A 20,209-nucleotide genomic window follows, 5' to 3' on the forward strand; every position below is an offset into this window, starting at 1 on the left:
AGAGATGGGTGGTCCTCCAAAGAGGGCCTGAGAAGACAAAAGGGAAGGGAGGGGGGAAGGGAAGGAATGGAAAGAAAGAAAGAAAACAAAAGAGAGGGAGAGGAGAAATATGGGTGCCTACTACAATCTTGAAAATTCTCATAGTTAGGTAAGTCACACCAGAGCTCATTCCAGCTTAATTCATCAACTCCTCTTCCCTCCCCCACCTCCGCGCGGGTGTGACTTTTCAGTGAAGTGTTGTTTTCTCACACCTGAAGCTTCAGCACTTGCAGTGACTGCTGCTTCTTGGAGCTCAGGGTGTCATTAGTAGCATAACAGCCACCCTGTGTGGCTGAGCTTTTCCCTACAGATGCTAAAAATACCCAGAGCACGGAAAACAAGCAGGGCGTGCCGCCATGGGGGCGGACACTCAGCCACTAAGCCGCCTTCGCCCTGGCTCTGCAGGGACAGCCAAGGCTCCTCCACCCCCTTCCTAGGTTGGTGTTGGGGTTCTGATAGGACTCTGTTGATGCAGGAGACGAGGAGGCTGCTGGTGGAGGAGAACTGTGTGGAAGGGAGGACAGGAGGGGAACCGATAGCTCTGTTTGTTTGCCCTGACTTTGCTGCTCTCTGTAGACTTGAAGTAAGATGTGTCAAGAGATCAGAGCAGCCCCTGTAGCCGCTCAGATTAGCTGGGATTTAAGCTAAAACTCCTTACCGAGAAATCACCTAGACTAACCCTCCTGCATGTGTCCGTGAAGAGACCCAAGGACCGAAGCATTCAGAGGTTAGTGTGCATGCCGACCAGGGCCACAACCCAAGGTTATTCCTCAAAAATGAAGACAAATTCCAAGAGCCTTTCTGTAGAACCCAGTGGAGTTCTACAGGGAGCCAGGGTCTTCTTAATTCAAGCATGTGCCTCTCTTCTGTGTCTGAAGAGGTCCAAGCATTGGCATTCCATGCTGAACAGCTACAGTTAGAGAGTCTGCTTGCTGTGGGTTGTCTTATCAAGCCAGTGAGCTCTTGGGGTTTTCAAAAGCTAGCCAAGGGATTACATATGATCAGACAGGTTATGGAAATATGTGACTCATAACAGATCTGACCTTTCATAGACTATCTGGAATCATCTTGTGTCTATTTAACAATATAATGAGCCCTACTTGGTGAGAGCATGCAGGTCACGGGCTTTGGCTGACTGAATGGAACCGACTTGTCACTAGAGAGATGATCATAGAAGGGAGAAACAGAAGCAATGCTTCTTACCGACTCTGTGGATGCCTGGACTTCACCAGACTTCAGTGTTTCCCATTGGTAATTGCCACTCCATTAATAGATTGCCCAGAAGTTGTTCTCAGAACAATCTTTCTATTTGCCTGTTTATGGCAGGATCCTGGGATTTAAATAAAAAAGTTAAACCTCAAAGGATAAGCATGAGTCAGTCCTTGGGACAAAATGTACTTCGAATTGTTTCCTTCCATACGTGAGGGGAAGAAGTGTGTGTGTACCCTGGACATATGCTTCTCATTGAAAAACTTGATTGAATGTCTGTCTCTCTAGGCTGGTTCTCAGGGAGAGTCTTTGGCATCTTCTCAAGCCTAAAATGAAGTCATCTGAGCTTCCCAATTGCTAGGTGGTCCCTCCCAAGCAGTATGACAGAGGCAGGAATGTGTGTCTCTTTGAGGGTGGGAGTTTGCTTTCTCAAGAGTTTATGACTGCTCAAAAAAAGAAAGAGAGGGAGAAAGAGAAAAAGAAAGAAAAAGAAGCAGTATATTGTCTATTTAATCTGCATTGCCTAAATGTGGCAAAGTATTCAGAGGTTTTGTGAGTTAGGGCAACTTCATCCTAACAGTGGTAGCACCAGCAACAGAAGGGTCTAGCCTTTCCAAAGCCCTTCCTGTGTGCCAAGTTACTTTTCTGTGTGGTGTACATTTTAGCGCATTTAGTCCACAGGCAGTGGGTTTCAGATCCGCTCTCAGGTTCCCCTTCTCCTCTGAGTTAAAATCACATAGGTTGGCTGAGAACCCTTTCCAACTTTAACTGCCTTCTCCCAGACTTGACTTTTAATAGAGTTTAATTGAAGACAGCCGTGGGTTACATGCCTGGAGACGTCCTCTTCTTTTGCTTTCACTGTGTTGAGGAGCCTTAACTGTGAGGCCCGAGATCTAATGCATCCGAGAGAATCTGTTACACATTAAAGAACCATTCTACCCCTCTCACCCTTGTACCCGTGCATTAGAAATGTTTTCATTTTGTGTTGATTGCTCTCAGTTTTCAAGAACAGGAGGAGCACCGGGTGCTCAGAGTTTCTCATAAACTCGGACTTGTAATGTGAATGCAAAGGGCGAGCTCTCTGGCAGGTGTACTATTAGTGAATCAAGCCCAGTTGCTGCTGGTTGGAATGGCCCGCAGCCACATTCTCTTGGCCTTTCCTCTGTCTCTGGTGGAGCAGCCGTGGGCTGTTCTAGAATGAATGGCTTCCCAGGAGTCAAGGTCCCCTGTTGTTCTGGGAGCCGTCACCCAAACAACGTTCCAGAGTAATGGGTCCCTAAGGGGAAGCCTTGTGGAGGCATCCAGCCACAAGCATGAGAGTTCCGCATAGGTCGGGGGAGGTTCTGCCTTTTCCTTGATTTTTTTTTAATGCAATATGTTACTTTTTTTGGAATTTGGAGTTCTGAGCTGAGGATGGGCTCTTAGAATGGGAGACTATGGTGTTACTGAGCATATCTTCAAATATAAAATCAGTTTAAAGCATGAATTTGAATCGATGGGCACTTGCCTGGTTCAGTGTGGCTTTATTCTGTCTAAAACTTACACAGGAACTTCCCACATTCTGTACGATATTTGTTCTATTGGCCCGCCACGTGCACGTCCGTATGTTCTCACATTTAGCAATGGCCGCTTATAGAAATGGATTAGAAATCTTATTTCTTAAAGAAAACTCACACTAGGATGAAAGAAATGGGTGTTTCAGGGAAGTTAGAACATGTGGGTGTCTCAAATGGGTGACTCAGGGCCCGAACAGAACCAAATAAAAACAGGTCTTCTGCCTGCTTACAGTCTGAACTGATTGGATTTGACACACTGGGCAGGCAACATGACCTGAGTGATGGCCAAATCCACGCATCTGTGTGCCCACAAGCCTGCCGGGGAGGGTGTTGGAGGCTCAGGCCCCTGTGTGATGACCTTTTCAGCTCGTGACTCTGCGCTTGTGAGGGAAGCACAAACAGACGGTCATCGTCAGCAGAGTGACGGTGTTGAGTTCTGGCCGCTTAGCAGTGAGTGTGGTAGACGCAACTGCTCTTCCTGGGCCTCAGGTACTTCCTGCTCATCTCTTCACTCCTTCTTTGTTGTGATCCAGTGCACGCTGAGCATCTGACCCACACGGTGTGCGCTGACACCCACTGTGTACTCTGTCTGACGCCTACTGGGTGCTCTGTGCCATCGGTCTGCTCTACTCCCAACCCACTCTCAGCCTTGAAGACATCTCAGAGAATGAGTAACAGGTATTAGGTACTGGGCCTAATATTGATTGAAAATAACAAAAAAGAATGTTAAAGAGGAAAGACACACTGTCTGTGCTGTATCTAGGCTCTGTTGCTGACTTGTTGTGTGGCCTGCTGTGTGACGTAAGAATAATAAAGATGGCCCCTTTCTCCCAGGGCTGTGATGAGTGAGGTCATGAACTAACTAACTCCGAGGGCATGTCTCATGTCTGGACACTGATGCCTCCTCTACTCCCTTAGCTTTCTGCCTCTCAGCTTTCCTGGTCCCCAGGAGGATACTGGCATCTCCGTTCACCCATTCCAGTATTCATACTGCTGTTGCATGTCTTGAAGGCTCTTTCTGCTTACAAGTGACCTTTCCTAATGGCTGCATCTACCTGTAGCAGTTACATAGATTTGCTGAAAATGTGAGCCAAAGAGAGGGACAGACAGAACCCCGCCATGGAGCACGTGAGAGGAATCTGTCCGACCGAGGCAGATCCAGGTGGCTCAGTGTTAAGTGTTGCCAGCTTCCAAAAAAATATTATTCACAAATCAAAACAGACCTGAAGTTAAATCAAGATGAGCACTTATGTAAGTGGAAGCAATATAATTTGATTATAATTTCCGAGATAAACCTGTTCGTTCGTAAACTGACAGCAGCAGTGGTTTGGTTCTTGCTGTCATTTGATGTCTGTGTGTGTGTGTGTGTGTGTGTGTGTGTGTGAGAGAGAGAGAGAGAGAGAGAGAGAGAGAGAGAGAGAGAGAGAGAGAGAGAGAGAGAGAGAGAGGAGGTCTTTCACAGAACCTGGAGCTCACTTAGGTTATGTCAGATTGCTTGTAGGGTCCGCCTGTTTCTGCCCTCTGACAGACACTCACTGCCATCCCCAGCTTTTACATGTGTCCTGTGGTTCTGATCTCATGCCCTCATACCGACTGTGTAACAAGTCCTTTTCCCACACTGAGCCATCTCCCCAGCCCCTGACCCGGATTTTATCCAATGGCATCTCCTGTAGCCATGGAAAGGTCTGGGGCGAATCCTGTGGCTGCCCAGTGAGCAAAACTATGAAGTAACAGTGACACTGCTGGTCAAGAACTTGCGGCCCCAAGCACGCCTTGCTCTTGCTGTGTCCTACCTGTAATCTGCTTGCCCCACGCACTCCAGGATAGCTAAGACCGTAGTACCATATAAAATGGTCAATGGACTTACAACATCATGGGGTTTGTTGGTTTATTTTTAACCATTTTTTTCCCTTGTTCTAACTCAACTGCACGGTTCTTAAGTAGATGGCAGAGTCACGGTTAATGTCAAAAGGTTGCTCCCCCACCTTGGAAGAGGAACACTAAAAGGAACGTGGGCAATAGATGTAGCGTGCTGTGTCGCGATTTTTCATGTATTTGCTGCAGCCGGCGAGCCACAGGTGGGAAAACTATAAACGGAACATTAAAAATAAAAGCGGGAAGCACTGACGCTGGCTGTTTGCATCCATCCACCTGGAGACGCACAGCCAGGCTCGGATCCTCCTCCAAGTGGTCCGGGAGCCACTGCCCTCTCTCCCTTTCCAGACAGGTCTGCAATTTACAGGGCAGGCTGCAGACGATGGGGCCGAAGGCGTAGCACGTGCACCCCACCTGCACCTGAACCTACCCCGATGGCTGGCCTGCAGCTGTGCACCAGAAACCTTTGTGTTGTAGTGTGGCCCATGAAGCAGGCCCGCAGCGTTGGGGAAAATACAGGACTGGAATCGAAATACCCAGCGTAAGCTGCAGGTGACAGCCTTAGCTGCTACTTCAGGACGTAGCACAGTGGAGTGGGACAAGCGAGACGATATGATTTGGGCAGATTGCTTAGTTGGGTTTTTCACTGGTCAGAATGGATATTGTAATAGCCAGCCTGGGGCTGATTGAGCTGATTTGGTGGTGAAGTCCTTGCTGCATGAGAACGAGGACATGAGTCTGGATTTCTGGCGTCCATGTAAAAGTCCTAGTGAAGCAATGAACCCTTGAGTCCCTGTGCTGGTCAGGCAGAGACTAAAGGATTCTTGGGCCTCACCAGCCACCTACTCTAGCCAGTCAGTCAACTGCAGGTTCAATGAGAGACACTGGCTCAAAAAATGATGTACGGAGGGAGAGAAGAAGACAACATGGACTTCTGGCCTCCGTAGTCATGCATTGCACATGCACACACGCAACCACACACACACACACACACACACACACACACACACACACACACACACACGCATGAACAGGAACACACATACACACAAAAGACATAGTTGATGATACTAATAATGACAGCTGTAACTGACTGAGCTTGACTGTTGGCCACATTGTAACCCTGATGATACTAATAATGACAGCCATAACTGACTGAGCTTGACTGTTGGCCACATTGTAACCAAGCACCACAGTCATCCCTGATGTGCTGGTGAGGAAGGCACTCAGGGGGCCTTAGTGGCTTCGCCGGAGTCACACAGGTGGGAGGTAGGAGGATCGGGTGAAGTTCTGCAGAGGACAGGCTGCAAGGCCAGTGCTGCTGGTGGCTCAGCCATCTCTGTGTAAGGCTCTGTGGAAATGACAGCCCCGCCCTGAGTGTGAAAGGACTGCCCTGGTGAATGACAGTGCCCTGGTGAGGAACTTCATCGCGTGCTGAGAGTACTTGCTCTTTGTTGCTCTTGATCTCTCTGATCTCAGCAAAGATCAAACCCTGCTAACATCCTGTCGTGTCTTTACACTGTCCCAATTATTTCAGCCTCCCTTTTTAAATAGAGGGGGCAGGCGTCAGAGGCGCCAGCAAATAAGAATACCTAGCCAGCCTTCCCAAAAATATTTCCTGGTATCTTTATTTTCGTGTTGAAGTCATGGCAGGAGATATTGGCTTTTCATGATGGAGGCAAGGCAAAACTTTCCCTTCAAATGCACGTTGGGCTTGTCCCCTTGAGAGGGAATAGTTGCCGAGGTGGCACTCGCAGACTGTGAAGCTAATGGAGGCTGAGGAAGGATGATTGCTGTGTGAAAGATGGCCTGGGGTAGGCCTCCAGTTGGTGTAGAATCCGTGGTTCACAGTCCACACATGTCAAGGTCATAGAAATACCATTCTCACTTCTCATTGGTTAAGAAAAGAAGTGAGCCATTTGTGGGCTGGATAAACTCATTGTTCCCCTGGAACCGTGGGCGTCACCCAAGCTTGTTCTGAAAACTGATGGCTTAGCAGGGACAGAAGAGGCGGACATTCATTTCTGTCTTCACTGAATCACAGAAACTGAGTCATGCAGATGGGATGGGCTCTGGGGTCAGAGCCTGCACCGGAACTGTGAGGAGGTAGGGACTTGCCCACGGTGGCTGTGCCGAGGGCAGCTTCGGGGTAGCTTCTTTCGATCCTTTCCACCCTGCCCCAGCATTGATAGTCTCTTCCCATAGTAGCCACTGGAGCACATATCAAGCTGTGAAGTATAAACTGAGTCATGATAGAACTTGCTAGCTCAAAGTTAGACTGCCCAACCTGTAGATATTTTCCCAGTGCCCCCACCATTGCATGGAACACCATGAATTACAAAGAGACGCCACAAAGGGAAAGGGGAGATGGTTGTCTCCAGATTCCAGTTTCTAACAGGATTGTGCTGTCCAGTTTCCCCTGTAAAGAGTGTCACTTGGAAGATAAGCAGCCAGGGTCTCCTATAGTCATCTAGAAAGGTTTTGAAAAGAGTAAGAAGTCCTGTATCAGTCAGCTTTCACTGGGCTATGCTGCAGTAACAAACATCCCTCAATTTCAGTGGCTCTCAACAACTGAAATGTGAACTTCAGGTTTTGACTGTGTATGCTAGGAGTGGGATCTGTACCAAGAAGCAGCTCCTGTCTGGGTGTCTCTCATAGAAGAGGACAAAAGAGCGATGACAGAACTATGGGAAGGCTCTTAAAGCTTCTGCTTGTAAGTAGACAGGTGTGACATCTACCCTGTGTTTATTTGAGTTCCCAGGGGAAGGTTCTAGGACAAGGATCTGAGTTCATTTAGTTTATTTGCAGGAAACCCCAGTAGTGAAGTGGGAAGTGAGCCAGGGAAGGACCAGCAACTGGGACCGATGGGTCATGGAGATCTGGACTACCCTGGGCTAGTTTGTTGACAAATCTAGGCTTGCTGATCAATGTTGAGGGCTGTTTTGGGGTGCATCAGGCTGTGTGGACACAGGCAGACTGGCCTTCTCTGATGGGCCCTAGGTGAAGTCAGAGACACCAGCAGGTGGCTGCTGAGCTGAGGTCATTGGAGTAATATGGCAGAAACACGGAGGCGTGAGAGTTTGGACATTTCATTGGCAAAGCATGTTTTTGGGGGACATGCAGTCCTTCCATTGAGATACAGAAAATGTTTGAAAGTGAAGTCAGTTTCTTCAGACAGTATGAGCTCTGAGGTATTAAGTGCTGAGAGCTCTCTAGTGGGTGGAGGGAGTGGCCACATAGAATGGCTCACAGAGGGATGGGCCTCATCCGTGCTTTGTATGACACTTAGTGACATCTCTTGCATCCATGAAAATACTTCTGCATACCTCTCTCTATGACAACCAAAATGCCCAGATGTTGCCAAGTGTCCCCCCAGGGGTGGGGAGAATTCACCCTATTGCAAAACAGATGTGGACCGTCTGTTCACTGCTAACTCTCAAGGAGATACCTGGCTTGGAGAGGTCATGACCTAATAAAAGAAACAAGACAATAGATACATGACCTACAATGGCAGCCACCCAGAGGTTCAACTATCTGAAGTATGTTTAGATATTTCACAGTGAAATAGAAATTCTTCATGAGTGGGAAGCATCAGTTCTCTTAAGGGATGGGGTGGCCAGGGGAGACTCCAGAGATAATGACACCTGAACAGGAGTTTGAAGGTGGGGGAATGTTTTCCAGATGAGCAAGAGCACATGGGACACTGAATGCAATCTTTGGTGACTGGAGTCTTGGGATGCTATAGCGCTTGGTGTGGGTGTGCCGCCTTAGTCTTCTTACACACACTGTCTGATCGTGGGGCGGTCCTTAAACTTGCTACACCGTCTTCCGAATGATGGCTAGGAGCAATGTCAAGGGCTCTGAGGTGCTTAGAGTTAGAGGATCTGACGAATGACATGTCACATCCCAGCCCAAGAGACCAGGCGTGTCTTTGTCCCACGAGTTCTAAGGGAACCAAGGGAAATGATCCATTAATTCCATGGTGCCTCAGTATTGTTTCCTGTTTCACCAATGTTAGCTGTGTGAGTTGTGCAAAGGGAACAGGATATGCTCCCCATTCCACACGTCTCTGCCTCAGTGATGTTGCCTGTGAAATGGGGTCATAGGTTTCTCTTGTTGCTGGCTTCAGTCTTACTGTGTACCTGGATTGTGAGACTATACCATCCTGGCAGTGTCTTGTGATGGGCTTGGTCTCAGAAGCTCTCTGTGATGCCCACCTCAAAGGGCTGTTTCAAGGATTGAGGGTTGCAAAGCCTATACACCTTTACATCCACACCACACTGGCCATGCTCAGAGAGTTGGGGGGGGGAGGGAAGAAGGGTAGGAGGGAGGGAGAGGGAGAGGGAGAGAGAGGGGGAGAGAGAGAGAGAGAGAAAGAGAGAGAGAGACACACACAGACAGACAGACAGACACACACAGAGAGACAGAGACAGAGTCAGAGACAGACAGACAGACACATACACAGGGGGGAAGGGAAGGAGAAAGACAGAAACAGACAGATAGACACAGAGAAAGACACACACACAGAGACAGAGAGACAAAGAGACAGAGACAGACAGACAGACACACAGACAGAGAGACAGAGACAGACAGACATACACAGAGAGAGACAGAGACAGACAGACATATAGAGAGACATACAGACAGACAGAGAGACAGAGGCAGAGACAGACAGACACACAGTAGACAGAGACAGACATAATGACAGTCATGGAATTGGCCCCTGTGTGGAAGGCACATAACAGTGTTCCAGGCACTGTCCTGGGATCTGACTGTACCAATTCAATTGTACAAGAGGTGTTCACATGCTCTTTGCTTTATATAGAGAAACAGAGGCATGAATGAGTCTGGCCACTTGCCCAAATGCCTGGCTAGTGAATGGCACTCAGATTCCAGTGACTGTCTCCGTGTGCCTGGATTCTGTGATGCATTTCCACTCACCTCTAAAATAATGTCAAGGGTTTAATATCAAAACCAGTGTAGTGACTGTAAGAATAGCAGTGACAAGCCACACATGTCCCCTGGCTGAAGATGCCCTCCTGCCTGACCTGTCTGTCCTTTGTTAGCCTTCAGCCTTGGATTAGTCTCTTCTTTCAAGGAAGAGAGACATAGCTCATAGGTACTGTGGGCTTGCTGACCTCGGGCAGCCTTGCAGCCCTGGCCCTTCTGTAGCTTGGAATGAGAAGGGATGAACAAATGACAGGTGGGACATTTGTTCAACAAGTATATGATTTTCTTCCTGCATCCGCTCCAGCCCTGACTTGAAACCCTACCAGCAAAGTGTGCTTGGGGCTTTCTGTGCACTGTGAGCAGTTCCTATAAAGCATCTGCTTTCAGGCTCAGTCCTGTCCATCATCCCCAGATGGCTAGATTAGTAGCAGTATATGTGAGGAACCTGAATCCTAGAAGCCCATTGCTTGGAGGGGTCTATTCTCTGTCTCCCAATCTCAAGAATATCTCTGAAGAACTGTGCACGTTACAGACCCCTTTGCCGTGGGTGGGTTGCTCTTAGTGACTTGTCCCAAGTTTCAGGTGTTTTGTGTCCCCATCACTTCCCTCGTTGTCAGGCTGCTGAGTGCCTCCTACTCAGAACTGCTTGGTGGAGGGCAGGCTGGCTCTGTCCTCTAGGGTGGAATCTAAGTGCTACTCAGCTCTGCTTGGGCGATGCCTGACTAATCCATTAACCAGCTGTCTTCTCTGCACGTTCCCAGAGATGACTTCTTTTCCATCGCTCACCCACCCCACTCCTGCCTCCTCCACATTCTATTCTTTCTCCTTTCCCATGCTGCACCTGCACCCTTGTCTGGGGAGGCAGCTCACCTTCCCAATAATGACAGCCCCACACAAGCTCAACCATCAGGCTCAGAGCCACCATAGACCCACTGGACAAATGGAGGGGAGTTACCCAGCTTCTCTGGACCTTTTCTTTTTCTTTCTTTCTTTTTCTTTTTCTCTGTGAACGGGAATATGGTAGTTCCCACTTACAGGTGTGGAAAGATTTAAAGAATCCAGATACCTGGGAAGTATTTCCAATGTGCCTAGCACATAGGAAGCCTCCTTGACAGTCAGCTAGCATCAGTGGCCCAAAGTGATCAGCGTCAGCTAAAGAGGATGTAGAGGTTGTGACCAGATGTAGATGGAGTCAAGCTTCCAAGAGGCCTGGAGCAGAAAATCCAGTCCGTCACGATGCCTCTGCTGTGATTCCAGCATCAACCCTCAGAAGCAAAATGCTCAGTGGGATTAAGGGCTCAGAATAGAATGGCAGTATTCTTGCCCGAGGAATATTTATGAAAGGATCATATAATACACTCGTGGTGGTGGTAATCGTCACAGTGTGTCTCATGTTCTCTTCCAGGCATTTCTGCATATACCAGCTGATTACAGTTTTATCACAGTCTCATGTATTGTTATCACTATCAGAGATATCCCTTCTGTGAACGGGGTGTTTGGGATTGAGTGTTGTTAAGACAAGTTGTCCAAGGTCATGCAGCTCATCAGTGTCCAAGAGGGAGCTGAGTGAGTCTTGGGTGGCACTCCAGCAGATGTCACCATGTGCACTAATTCAGCTTATCCTGCTACGTCTATTTATAATGGTGATTAGGAGCCAGGCTAGGTACATTCTTTCTCGGACACAATATGGCCTGTGAAACTTTTGGAGCGGGACTGAAATGGCCTACAGTGAGGCCAGAAATACTCTATGAAATAGCCACACATATATGAGGACTAGCTGGGAGATGAGGACCTTAGGGGACCTGGAGAGGAGGACAGACATCAGCTCATCTACAAAATGTCCATGCTGTCCATATTCTGGGGCAGAGATCCCCAGTTTGGGTATCCCTCGATGAAAACAGAGGCTCTGTTATCCATGCCACATCAAAAATCAGATGGTTCTATGCAGCAGGTGGACTCGCACCAGCATCTGACCAAAGCCTTCCAGCGCCGTCTGTGTCGTAAGACTACATCCAGCCATGTAGCTCATTGATGTTGCTCCTCTTTGAGCCTGAAACATTGCCCCAACACAGTTTGGGGTGCTCGCCAGAGATATGGGAGCAGTGCCAAGAGGTGTTCTCTTGAAGCTCAGGAGGCCGGCCATGTGCCATGTTAGAGAGCGTGCTCATCAGCCCATTATGCGTAGGACGTACGCAGTGCTTTCAGAAAGAAAGTAGACAGACTCTGGGTCTCCATGACCTTGGGAGCCAAATGAGGTGAAGCTGAATGAGTCTCTCTCTCTGTCTCTGTCTCCCTCCCCCTCCCTTTCTCCCTCCTCTCCCCCTTTCAGTCTCCTCATTCCTTTCCTCCTTCCCTCTCTGTCTTTCTTGCCATATTTTTGTGTATGACTACGTGCACTAATATGCCACAAACAGGAGAGTCTGCCTCCACCCATATGGAGGCCCTTCCTCCTTGTTGGAGGCAGACTCTCCTGTTTGCCACCACCTTCACCAACCAGCTAGCTCTAGAGCTCTTTGGAACTCTACTCTCTAGCTCCCGTTCCACCATAGGAACACTGATTGAGACAGGCACCACTACATCCAGCTTCGCAAGGGTGCCCGAGGTCTAACCTCAGACCCCGGCACTTGTGTGGTAAGTGTGATACCCACTGGGGCCACCTCCCCAGCTCCTGGATGAGTTCTTCACAGTGGATTTTTTCAGAACATTGGGTCCCCAGTTTTACATTATGACGCGGGGCACACATCTCTTTCCAGCCTTTCAGAGCCCCTTATCCTTTAGATCAAGGGACACTTGAAGGTCCCTTGTAGTACTCTGAAGGATACAGTCTAGGGAAGAAGGGTTCTCCTATCAGAAGAGGCCATGGGAGTGCTTAGGAGGCAAAGCAGAGGTCGATGGACAAAATCCACCAAATACATGAAACCATGGATCATTGACAATGGAAGCCTGGAAGGTGGCTGAGATCCTGGACTAGTCCTGGACACGGATGTGGAGATTCGAAGTCAGGGTGAAATCAAGCGAGCATGGCTTTGGGAGATTCCGTGCTTCATGGTGACACTCGGAAGGAGAAGGTTAAAGAAGGGAAGCATGTGGTGACATGAGCAGGGCTTGGGTGACTTTACTGGACTCAGGAGCTGGCTGCGGGACTGTGGGCTAGCCCATGGGAACAGGGTCCACAAAGGAGATAGCTCTGACTCTTGCTCCCAGAGAGAAGAGGGACATCAAAGGCCCCAAATGGTCCCCACGAGGCCTTCAATTCCTGTGTGTTATGCAATGTACAAACAGACACCTAGTAACCTTGGGGGCTGGAGCCAAGTGACAGCCATCAATAGGACAGCACGTGACTTCTTTGACATCAAAGCACGGGCTGGGTAAGCTTTAAAATGCCCAACTTCGTGCTGGGGATGGACGGCTGAGCTCATGCCGGAACTCAGAAGCCAGTGCTCTCCTGCAGCTGAGAGAATGGTCAGGTCAGACAGCAGAGGTGGGGTTATGGCTGGGTGGGCTGTGAGGGCCAGGGAGAAGGGACTGTACACCCAGAAAAAGGAGAAGTGACAAGAAGGAGGGATGGGAGGGAGAGGGAGGGGCTGGAAGGAGGGGGAAGCAGGATGGATGGGAAGGAGCGTGGGTTATTAAAGATGTGTGAGAGCCAATGTTGGCCTTTGGCCGCAGCTGCCTCCTCCAGCAGAGCAGACCTTGCTCTGTGAATGAAAGGATGTGCCTGCATGATCTGTGCTCCCGAAATGTCTCTGGATGGTGTGTCAGACATGTAAGTCCCAAGCCTTTGTGCGCAGTGATGGGCCAGGCATCTCACGACACACTTCTCAATGAACGTGTGTCCGTTGGGTCTGGATCTCGTCTGCTGATCTTCATCTTTTCACCTGGAGAATGTGCTTCCCCTGCATACAGCACAGTGTGGATGTTCCGAGGATCAGCAGCCCACCCTAATCCCTCAGCTAACCTCCCTCTTCAAGTTACCCCTCCTTTTCCAGATGCACACAGAAAATGACCGGGCTTTCCCAGTTCTGCCACACATCTTGACTAGGTTCTTAGCACAGTTTTAGGGGGTCACTGTAACTAGAACAATGTTCTAATACTTCATTCTTTTACACATTGGTTTATAGCTTCAGAAGTCTAAGAAAGTAGTTTTTAAAAAAGACCTTGATGAAACAGAAACTGCTGATTAGCAGTGCTCAGGAAACCAAAACACAAAACAAAACAAAACAAAAACAAAAAAAACCTGCCTAGATTCTGAACAAGGGCTTCCTTGTTGTTTTGGATGGCGGTGATGCGATTCCAAGCCTCCAAACATGGCCCCTTCCAGTCATAATATACGAGGAAACATTTGGAATCGTCTTCTCCAGCTTTGCTCTCATGCCGGCCTTTAAGGTTGTCCTTATTTTAAGGAAAACACACCTAGACCATTTTGATATGTATTCTTGTCCTAAACTCCATTCTGGCCTTGGGCATGCTTCTTATGACCACTCCTAAACAGCATGGACAGTGTAACGGATGTGCTCCATGCTCAGATTTCTAAACACATTGGAGTCACCACATGAGAACGTGGATAGCAAACAAACACACACACACCCCATAGTGGGCAGTGCTTCTACTTTCTACCTGAGCCAGTGACTTCCCACTGTGACCTTCTTGCCCAAGGTCACAATCAGCTAGGGTGCAAGTCTGTACCGTGACCAGCCTCGCTCTGAAGTGGAGTCTGGACCCCCAGCTGTTTTCAGGGCAGAAAACAGCTGGCAGACAGACCTCACTAGTGCATGTCTTCCAGAGGCTTGCACTACGCCACCATGGGCTGGTCGCCTGGACTGGTGCTAGTTAGGGGAGAAAAGAGACAAAGGAGGCCTGAGGTGCCTGGAGTGGGGATGGGAGAGGAGGGTCCATGGTGCTGCAGTCCTCTGAGTAAGCCTGTCACGGCCGGTGTCATCCACAGACCTCTCGTCATAGGTCTTTCATCCTGAAGGCCACGTCTACCCTTTAGGCCTTTCTACCAACCCGGTAGAAGAATGTGAACTCACACTGTCCAAAGCAGCCAATAGAGGGAAATGTTCTTTGAAGCCTTGTGTTTGTTTGATTTCTGGAAATTTTATGTCACACTCCATCACTGATTTGTATTTATTTCTCCGTCAGTGTGTTTTAAATGACCATGTTTCTTAGATTCTAATGTGTAATCATTTAATTTATAAGAGTTTCTGTAAGTTCCATACCAGCATTTCATTTTAAGGAAATCACGTTAATTATAAGACACATTCCATTTTCAGAAATGTTTAAATGAGAGAAAAATATGTATCTTGGAATAAAAAAAAAACATTCTCTGAAGATGTCTGATGTTTCTAGTGGAACAAGACCTGTCTTCTGGCACATGGTTGTGTGCATGTTGAATATGGCAAGTACCTCAGAAGATGGTGCACAGGTGTAGATGTGTTACTGGGGGTCAGTGGTGAGATGGGTAGGATAGGAAGTCTGAGGAGTTCTGTAGGGCTCATTTGCTTTCTGCCACCCATAATTTCTGCCCCAGGAGGACCTCTCTGCTTGGTATTACTTACCTTTGGACCCAAATAGTCTCAGTTGTGGGGCAGCTATGATTAGCAGTATTCCTGGTTGGTAACCACCATAGCATCTCTTCCCCTAGTTGGGGCAGCCCATAATACCTGCATTAGTTACAAAACTGCACCTGAGAGCCAGTTTCAGGGCAGAAGAGAAACTTCCAGAAAGGTGTCTGATAAAACTCTCTTGGATTTAGGCTTAGGCTCTTTTTTCCAGGATGCCACCCATGGGGCACATCTTTTATTTTATTATTATTTTTTTGTTTTTGTTTTTTCGAGACAGGGTTTCTCTTGGTAGTTTTAGTGCCTGCCCTGGATCTTGCTCTGTAGATTACAGAGATCCACCTGGCTCTGCCTCCTGAGTGCTGGGTTCACTAAATGTTGTTTGCATATCAGACAACTTTTAGCTTAAAATTTCATCAGAACCAGGGCTGAGTAGGTTGAAAAGGCCTGGGGAACACAAGTTTATATTGTTACCAAAATTCTGTGGTCTGGCATGTCTTCTAAACAGACTCCACAGCCTCTGGAGAAACTGAGGTCCCATCAGGGACATTAAGAGCACTCTGACCACTCTAGGAAGTAGAGAAGGAATGAAAATAACTCCCCAACCTCCTGAGGGATGGCACCGTGTAGACTGTGGGGCACCAGTTCCCCAGCCAGGGTCTTTGGAATGGGTTCTGTTTCTGCCCCTCACTAGTTACCTGAGCAACCCACTCAATTTTCTGAGCCTCAGTGGTCTTGTCTATGAAGGGGCACTGGTGATAGGAACTATTTTCCTGAGGTATTGGAGGGCAATGCCAGATCCACATAAGTGTTAGCTGTGGTCAACATGTTGTTATCCCTCTTTCAGCCAGAGGCTGGGTCAGCAGATTGCTTTTAGTTGGATTAGGACGGTGGGAAGGTCGGATCATTGTTCAAGACACACACTGAAAGAGATGTAAAGTGTTAACTGGCTGAGGGGAAGGGGGTCATGAACCCACCCCTAGAAGAAGAGCTTTTGGCAGTCAATGGCTTCCAGGGGAGGGACAGTCAGTTTTACTTAAGCAATGGTATACCGTGCTGTAGTGAGTGGTCCTACATCCATTAGTATGTAGCCAGCGTTGACTGGACTCGGTGACTTATTTTTAAAAAGTTATGAAATTGGGAGGGTGGGGGCCTGAATGGATAGATTTGGGAGAAGTTAGGGGAAGAGTGGAAGGGTGAACACAATTAAAATGCAGTGCATGGCTGTATGAAAATTCTAAAGATTTAATTAAATGACATGGAAATTACTGTTTTAGTTCTAAAAAACAAAACCAAACCCTGTTAGCTGCTTTGGGTATGTGTTCAGAGGGTTGGTAGGTTTAAGATTAGTGTAGCTGAAGTAATGAGATCTTCAATTCCTTATTTAACATTTTTTTTTTGGCTGAGCTTTGAGGGGGGCTTCAGTGGCCGGTAGGCCCAGATGCAAGAGAAATTTGAGTCTTAGCTCAGGCATCTTCTAATCAGGCTTGATCAGTCATCCAAGTCTATTGGAGTCAATCATCAAAGGACTTGTTGCCTAAGCCAAGCTTTCTGAGTTGTGAAATCTTATCACCGTGTATATCTCTGCCAAGATCCCCAGGTGCTTGAGGCTCAGGTCTAGCTCAAATCAGAAGCCAGGACAGAGCACAGGACAGCCCTAGAGTCCTGGGATTGCAACCCAGTTCTGCAATTTATTAGCCTTATGACCTTGAACAAGTTTCACAATGCCAGCCTCTCTATTTTCTCAATTAATCTGGAGTAAACATGTGTGTCTTGGGTTATTGTGTGGACTTAAAGAGAGAAAGGCTGGGAAGCACATCCCATCATGCTGCACTTGGGACAGACAGTCAGTGAAGGTGATGCCTCTGTCTGTCTCCCATGCCTACAGGCTACATACATCAAGGCAGGGCAGGAGAGTCACTTAGGCTCTTCATTTGTGAAAAACAAACTAGAGTAAGAATTAAATGCAGAGGCTTGCTCAGCCTCTAGGGCCTGGGCATGTTCTCTGGTGATTTGACCATCAGTCTGCCTTGATGAAAAACAGGAGTGAGCCATCTGGATTTCCTGGTTCATCTCAGACATTGGTTTTGAGGCACGAGGCTTAGTACTCAGCCTTTGGAGTAGGGGGACCCCATCCAGTGCTCTTGTTTCATAGAGGGGGAAAACAGAGCCAGAGACACTGAACAGCTCACTCACAGTTCTGTTCAGTGGTAGAGCTGGGATTTGTACAATAACTACATTCATTCTGAAGTTCATATTTGCAACCACTCCAAACAATATACGACTTCTGACACAGCTGAAAAAAATAAGTATGAAATGAACAGGATTTGTGTGTGTGTGTGTGTGTGTGTGTGTGTGTGTGTGTGTGTTTTGTTGTTGTTGTTTTGAGACAGGGTTTCTCTGTGTAGTTTTGGTGCCTGGAACTCCCTCTGTAGCCTAGGCTGACCTCGAACTCACAGAGATCTGCCTGGCTCTGCCTCCCAAGTGCTGGGATTAAAGGCATGTGCTGATCTTTTTATATGCTCAGCTCTAAGTTTCCTGAGTCCCAAGACTGTTTTCTCTATCTCCTCCCAACCCACAGTAAATAGACCACAGAGACACATGTTGGAAGCAGAAACATCTGGCCAGATGTCTGACAAGGAGGATGCTGTGTGTGCAGGTGCATGAGTGTGCCCATGTATCTACATGCATGTGGAGACCAGAGACAACCTCTGCTATTGTTCTTATTCTCCAGGAACCTTGTGTGTCTGTGTATGTGATGGGGTTTCTCAGTGGCCTAGAATTCACCGGGAAAACCAGACTGGATGGCCAATAAGGAAGTAGGATCTGCCCATCTCCACAAAGCAAGCATGGCCATCTTGGGTGCACTGATAGACGGGCCTCAAGGTTGTGTGTATGGCAAATCCAGCTAATCAATCATAGGACCCATTCACAATGAGTCTAAGTCCACCCCAGAATCCTTCTCTGCATATTGCTCCAGGCAGCTGCTCTCAGTGAGCTGGATTTTGCCCCTGAGGAAAATCTGCTTCTAATCCATTTTTGTCTCTAAAGTGACAAAAAGTCCACTGAGATAGGGTTTGGGGCCTGCTCAAAAGACTGTGTGCACTGAGTTAGACAGTCTGGCCAGGGCAGATGAGGAGAATCCCCCAACGGTGTATTCAAAAGCCAGAAATGGCTGATCTGTGAGACATCCCAATGCTTCAGCTCTCTCGACTCCTTTGTGCCTGACTGTTGTGGGTTTTCCCTTCAGAAGTAGCTGTTTTATAGATTTAGGCCTTGCCTGGCTTAAAGTTTTTTTCCCTTCCCTTCCCTTGGAGAGCAGATGCCTTTGTTCAGTTTTTTTCCCCAACATAATATTTTTATTGACTATTTAGGAATTTCACATAATGCACCCCAACCACACTTGATTCCCAGTTCTCCCAAGTCTGCGCCTCACCCATGTAATCCCCCCAAAAAAAGAAGAAAGAAAAAACCCAAATCCAATTTGTGTTGCACATACACTCACTGGAGCATGATCAAACTCCCAGTGGCCAGCCCCATAAAGAAAACTGAGTCCTTCCGCACCCTACCCCTGGCAGAAGCCATCAGTTGTGAAGAGGTACACGTCAGCAACCTTGTCATAATTTTTAAGAGTTCTCTTTGATGGCTTCCTGTCTAGGCTGTTTCAGCTTTTTAACTAGAGCCTGATGGCATGGACTCCCTAGTCCAGATCCAGCAACCGAGTTTCCAAAGTCGAAACTCCTTCCTCTGGCATTGGGTCATCTCCATCGTCCGACCCTAATTACCTCGCAGCTCTCTCCTCAGCCTGCTTAAAGCACATGGCCTTGTTCTACCTCAGTCCAAGTTGTATGATGTCAGTTAGTGGCCACTGGAGTAAAACTGTCACTATCTTTTCTCCATCTGTGTGGTCACAACTGGCCCATGAGTCTCATTGTCATTTACTGAGAAAGCCACTCCTACCTCCTTTATGCTTTTTGAAGGGAACACATGCCACTACCCATGGTTCTTACACTCATAGTCACTCAGTGGTTAGGAAGTGCATCTTATGAGCCCCTGGTGACAATTGGATAACCAGGCCTTAATAGAGCCTAGACTCTGACCACATCTTCTGTTATTCTCTTGTTTAAGTGGTGTCTCTGCCACCACACGAGACCCATCATGGTCAGGGATGGCCCCACACCATCAAATCCCCTTGATTCTGTGTATGTTCATGAAGTCGGCTGGACAGTAGCTTCTCCTTCTGCTTCTCCTCCTGTCTGGACAGCTATCCAATCAACAACATGTTGTTCTTAGAAAAGCTCCCTTGAGGCTGGAGGGCTGGCAGTAGGAACCAACCAAGGAGCCGAAGCGTAGGGCCTCTCTGCAATGCTGGACCTGTGGCAGCAGGAGCTGGGGGGTGGGTGGGTGGGGTGTCTCAAGCAGAAAGCAGCAGCCAAGATGCACTAAGAACATGGTATAGATTTATGCTTCAGCTCCTTTTCTGGGAGCCTTACATTATGTGTGCCTTAGTGTTCTCATCTGAAAAGTGGGTCTTAGAGCAACCCCAGCCTTATAAAATGGTTGTGAGATTTAAAAGAATAAATGAATTTAAATGAGGACAGAACATTATAGACCATTGGTATAAACAATGACTATTACATTTTCCTGACAATGGGATTGAGTGCTGATTTTCACTTTCACTTTTATAGCTTTCTCTAGGGGAAGAATGCACATTATTTGTATAATTTGAAGACCATATAATGAACAATTATCTTCTGTTTTTGACGTGGGGGCAGAGTCTGGTTGGTAAGGGGTGCATTTTTGACCCTACCAGCTTCAGTCTTTGCCTATGGTTGGTATTTCAAATATATTTAGTTTAGGAAGGAAGTCTTGATTCCTGGTGCTCGGCACCCCTGCCTCTGTCATGCTTTCCTGCCAGCCTGTGGAGGCACCAACCCTCCCAAATAATGTTGTGGTCAGCTTAGAGGGAGCAGAGAGGGAAACATGGCTGTGTGTGCAAGAACAGCAGCAAGGCATGCA

General features: G+C 47.8%; 1 protein-coding gene across 5 annotated transcripts in view; it reads left to right on the forward strand.

Annotated features, from left to right (window-relative positions):
* Slc1a2 (solute carrier family 1 member 2) overlaps positions 1 to 20,209 on the forward strand; it is a 132,822-nt gene that overhangs the window by 35,124 nt on the left and 77,489 nt on the right. For 2 of the 5 annotated variants that reach the window (XM_042275810.2, XM_076570166.1), the window contains exon 1: positions 12,997 to 13,096. The exons of the other annotated variants lie outside the window; for them this stretch is intronic. In XM_042275810.2, the coding sequence (XP_042131744.2) occupies positions 13,047 to 13,096 (50 nt within the window). In that variant the 5' untranslated portion in view covers positions 12,997 to 13,046. Of the gene's footprint in view, positions 1 to 12,996; positions 13,097 to 20,209 lie in introns of those variants that run through there. 5 annotated transcript variants of the gene reach the window in all.

The sequence above is a fragment of the Peromyscus maniculatus genome, chromosome 4 (assembly GCF_049852395.1).
Source record: "Peromyscus maniculatus bairdii isolate BWxNUB_F1_BW_parent chromosome 4, HU_Pman_BW_mat_3.1, whole genome shotgun sequence".
Classification (NCBI taxonomy): Eukaryota; Metazoa; Chordata; class Mammalia; order Rodentia; family Cricetidae; genus Peromyscus; species Peromyscus maniculatus.